We start from the raw sequence: 5,087 nt of genomic DNA, 5'->3' as shown, positions 1-5,087 counted from the left end.
TTAAACCATCTGGTGGGTGTCACCATGACCCCCCTGGTTTAACCCGTCAGTTTCAATGTACTAACAGAAGTCTTGTGTGTTTGAAGGCGACCTTCATCTTCTCGTTGGTGCGCTGGTCTCCTCTGAGCCTCGGCAAAGGTCTGGTCGCTCCGGTCTGGGCCTCCACGCTGGGCTGGCTCCTCACCCTCTCCTCCGTCTCCCTCCTCCCCATCTGGGCCATCTACGCTCTGATCACCACGCCGGGAGACCTGTCGCAGGTAACCCCACCCCTCAGCCGGCGCCTCGTTCCGTTGTTCGGCTCGATCCCGGTGGACTAACGGTCGGTCGGTTCTGATTCCCAGCGTTTCCAGCGTCTCTGCAGCCCCACCAAGAAGTCCTTCCACCACCTTTCCCCCAGCAGCCCGGCGCCGGCCTACAGCCCCGTGCTGTCCCTCAGCGAGAAGCCGAAGGAGAAGATGGCAGCACTCATCCAGGACCAGACCACATGAAGAGGACGGCGGGAGACCGTTAGCAGGGCTGGACCCTGATTCACCCGTTTTCCAACCAAAACCAACCGGCTGGTTAGCCCTCAGAGTCATCCAACTTCTGTTTTTAGTCTAAACTGATTCTTCTTTTCAATCTGGACTCCATTAGCTTAGCACAACGCAACACCGTCTGGAAGCAGCTCAGTGGAGGCGGAGCTCGAGGACTTCTCGTTTACCACCAGGTTCTTCTAGAAGTTAGTTCGTTGTATCGCCGCTTTCCCCGTCTGTCGCATCCTATTTATTTCTCCAATCGGCGGCTGCCATCGAGGACCACAGACCTGCAGCTCCAGCCGTCGCTTCGGTTTCCCCGTATTCTCTCTGAGAGAGAAGCAGAGGTCGCCGCCTGCATGTCTGCTGAGTGACTCCATGAGTCGGACATGTCGTGGAAGGTTTTTGTTAATCGTGTCGTTCAAATGGTTTAAAAACACAAAAAACGCTTTTTGAATGTCTGCCGTTGAAATGAGAGCGTTAGCTTCATGCGTCACTCGCTGCCAAAATGTTTTCAAACTGTTACTTCAGCAAAACAATCCTTCGCTTTTTTGCAAACTTTGAAGCCATTTTGACAAAAACTGACGGATTCATCGACTCTCTGAAGGGAAAACACCCAAAAAGTTAAAAATGAAAAGCTTTCGATCTTTTATGTTAGATATATTTTATGATACTGTATGTTTATGAGAAGAAAAAAAGTGCTTTTTTAACAATCTGTGTAGAATTCCAGTTAGATTTCAAATTGATGCTGCTGCCTGGTAGAAAAAAAAGAACTCTTTCGTGCATGAAAAAAATGAAAAGGACAGAATATTTTGATTTTAACAGATCTTACGCAATGATAATGTTTTAGGAAAATAGAAGAAGTTCATAAATAAATATTCTGAATTCTCAAGAATGTATTTAGGAGCTGACAAATTGTAGTTTTTAATCCTGGAGAACCCACAAGGTCAAATTTAGCAGCTGTTTTTTTTATTCAGTTTTAAGACCTGCAGCTTGGCGGCCATTTTGGTTTTTCACATTTATACCACAAGAGAGCATTTTCGATTGAGCGATTTTCACAAAATTTCGCACACGTTCTGCCAGGTTAAGTCTACAACCACCTTCAAAGTTTCGTTGACCTTTGACCTTAAGAAGAGGGTAGCCGTCTTGAGTTCTAAAAAAAAACGATCCCTTTTAGTACCAGCTATAAATTGAAACTCCTCCTAGGGATTTTGATCTATCGCCTCCTAACTTCTCCAGCATCATTGGGAAGCTACTGAATTTGTCGATTTCAAGCGTGGCGACCTCGCAAAAGTGTCATTCCCCTGTTTCTCACACATTTTTTACCAGAACGTTGTGAATATGTAACATACAAATCCCTGGCTCAAGATGAAAGCGACAATGTGACATATGATATGAACATATTGGGTATATGGGCGTGTTTAGCTAAAAACCTCCGTTACTAAGGAAATCCAAAAATTTACTTTTTCCAATTCTTCTAAAAATTACATAAACTTGTTTGTCATGCCCAGACGACCAAAAAATAAAATGGTTGCTAGGGAGATAAATCAACAGGAAAGTCGCCATTTTAAAAAAAGTGTGTTTTTATGAATTGGTCTGACCTGGGTGGCAATGGGGGAGGGGAGCAGCTGCTCAGCCAGTGAGGGCGGGTCAAAAGGGGGAAGTGGAGGGGTGGTGAACACCTGGCTTTAAGTATTTTATTTTGGCTGCTTTCTATTGCTACCACCCAAAACGAACAAACAATAAAATCTGTTAAATTAAGAGTTCTTCAGGATTAAACGAAAACATTGAGCATTTTAAAATGGTTTTAAAAGAAAATATTGGGGGAGGAAATGAAGCCGAAATGCTTTAGAAGAAAACATCAGCGCACAAACTGATCGCTATCATGTGGTGCCTTTATTATTTATTTTTTTATTAGGAAAGCCATCGTTCATCAAAGAAATGTGTTTGTTTTTGAATGTTGTGGCAGAAAAAACTACAAAAAAATTATGTTTTTATCAACGTCTTTCAGTGACTTCCTGATTTACAACTCCTGAAATTGCGTTTTTTCGTTTCATTTTCCCCACACCAAGTCCTTTTCTTCCTCGGCGTCTCTGCAGATTACAAAGTCAGATTAGCATCAGCTCGCCGCGCTGTACGTCGAGGACAGGATGTACTGTACGCCGGGATCCTTCAGGAACCCCGGCTCGTGGGAAACATTTCTGGGGCGGGTGCGACGTGCGGACCGTGTTCAAGTGTCTGAATCTACTCCCGGTCATCCCTGTTTACAGGCTGAATCATGTGCCTCGTGTTTTCTAACGGGAATTCTTCTTATGTTTACATTTGTGTGCATGTGTACATTAAACAAATGAACTATAACTCCATTTTTACGTCATTTGTCATTCCACACACTGAAGAAAACTCAAATCTAAAGGTGGAGTCAATAGTTAGTGCTTACAAATCCTCTGAGTGACAAAAAACTTCATAAATTAAGAGAGATTTTTTGAAGATGGGAGCAGAGGTTTTACAAATGTCTTTTTTTAAACAAAAAACCCTTAAAGGGGATATTTTATTTAAGCTTTTTTTCCAAATATGTAAAGTTTACTTAAAAAGTAAAAATTGAGTATTACAAGGAAGTCATGAGTACATTAGGAGTACCTACATTTCCAAACGATATTGACACATGATGGTTTTTTTTTAATCTCAATTTAATCCCAACATTACCTACTTAAATAATTCCAAAATATGTTTTATTAAACACAAATGTGTGTCCAGTTTATGCATAAAACTACGTAATTCCAAAGGGTTCACATATTTCAAGTTCTCTATGGAAGCACAGTGGTGGAAGTGTGATGATCTGGGCTTCTTAAGCCACTTCAGAAGGGAGTAAAAGTGGAACCCGCTTTCTTCGTTTGTTTGTTTGTTTGTTTCATTCTGCTTTAAAGTAAAACGAAACAACGGTAAATAAAAAGAAGCCATAGAAGATTGTCTGCACATTTTTTAGTCCTGATATTACGGAATAAAAAACAGATCTGATTAAAAGGCATCTGAAATATTACACACACGGAATATTTATTGTTTTACATAACAAAACAGAAAAAATGCACTTAATAAATAAGCATAAATAGGTTCACGTGGTCCTCTTTTTTTCATTGTGCACAGTCTTTTATTTTGAAAATCTTTTTTATATTTTTTAAATACTGCAACAATGTCAGTGTTATTTCAAAAGCATTAGTAATATTTTATAATGTATAAATAGTATATATAATTTCATCTTCTCTTTGTAGCTATCTGTCATGATCCAGAGAGATTTCAAAATAAAAGACTTTAATCCTAAAAGTCACGTTTAGCACTGAGATTTGTATTACAAATACAAACGTCATATAAAATAATTTCATTTTTATTTTAAAGAAACTGGAGTTCCATATTTTCCAAACAGAACTTTTTGTTCTCAGTCTGCAGAAAGTTTGTTCTCTGAAGATTTTCTTAAAACTTTCCCTTTTTTTCCAATCTAGAGGACACAACCTGCAGTTTGAAAAACTAAAACTTCCTCTTTCTAATTTTTATAGTGATGAACCATCAGTCTGTTGTTGTAAACACAAATGGAGTGACCTTAAACACCCTTCAAATTAAGGAAAAAGTCACTTTTATGTGCCTCATCCAGGGTAAAGAAACCTTCAAAAATTGTGACCTTCAGGGTCATTTCTTCTATCAAACAATATTATTACACCCTGAAATGAGCGTCCTTGATGTTAATCATCAGAAGTGCAAACAATTGTTGCAACCACACTTTGAAATATTTATTTCAATGTTGTGTACCTAAACCACCTGGTGGTTAGTGAGGGAACTGCACCTGATGTCAGTCTTACTTTCAAATGTGCTTCAATCCGGAAGATTTCTTTCAAGTTAATAAATCAATCAATTAGTAAATCTAGAAAATGCCTCCTATTGCTGTCAAGACATTTGAGTAAAAGAATAAATGTTTCTTTTGTACACAAAAGGAAAATTACAGACAACTTTACAGAACACAGGTGAGTAAAATGTTGAGTCTACCTGTGACTAAGGACACCGAGCTCACAGGAGACCATCGCCGTGGCAACGGATGCTCAGAGCACACCTGGGATACGGAGAAGCCTCCAGACTCTCTCTCCATCCTCGGCTTTTAATTTGTGGAGTCAATTTGGTTTGGTTAAACATCCAAGATGAAGATGTGTGTGTGTGAGTGTGTGCATGGTGGGGGGGCAGACCCTGGCGGCGGTTACATAAACGGCTCATCAATCAACCGTATTGGATTCCCTCTCCTCGTGCAGGAAGTGGGCCGCTCTCCTCTGTGCACGTGGCTCGCCATGCGCCGTTCACACACGAATTAGTTGTTTTTGGTGCCGCTTCCCTCTTTGTGTGTGTGTGTTTGGATGACGGGGGCGGGCTTACGCTCATACGGCTGCTTTGGCATGCATCTTCAGATGATGGAGGATTAAAAATGATCCAATGGGGAGGGGGGGCCTGACTGTGTGTGGAGATGCAATGAAAATAGTCTTCAGGTTCTCATGGAGCCCAATCGTTTCTCTGGACCAGGAGTGCTGACAGGGAGGTGTG

General features: G+C 40.9%; 1 protein-coding gene across 1 annotated transcript in view; it reads left to right on the top strand.

The window, feature by feature from the left end:
• Positions 1-2,870, top strand: part of LOC112160074 (sodium- and chloride-dependent GABA transporter 2) — a 17,070-nt gene extending 14,200 nt beyond the window's left edge. The window contains exons 15-16 of the mRNA XM_024294425.2: positions 87-257; positions 342-2,870. Coding sequence (XP_024150193.1) covers positions 87-257; positions 342-488 — 318 coding nt within the window. The 3' untranslated portion in view covers positions 489-2,870. The remainder of the gene's footprint in view (positions 1-86; positions 258-341) is intronic.
• Positions 2,871-5,087: the final 2,217 nt, after the last annotated feature.

This window comes from Oryzias melastigma, linkage group LG2 (assembly GCF_002922805.2).
Source record: "Oryzias melastigma strain HK-1 linkage group LG2, ASM292280v2, whole genome shotgun sequence".
NCBI lineage: Eukaryota > Metazoa > Chordata > Actinopteri > Beloniformes > Adrianichthyidae > Oryzias > Oryzias melastigma.
Note: the sequence above shows the minus strand (reverse complement) of the source record. Positions and strands in the feature narration are given on the sequence as shown.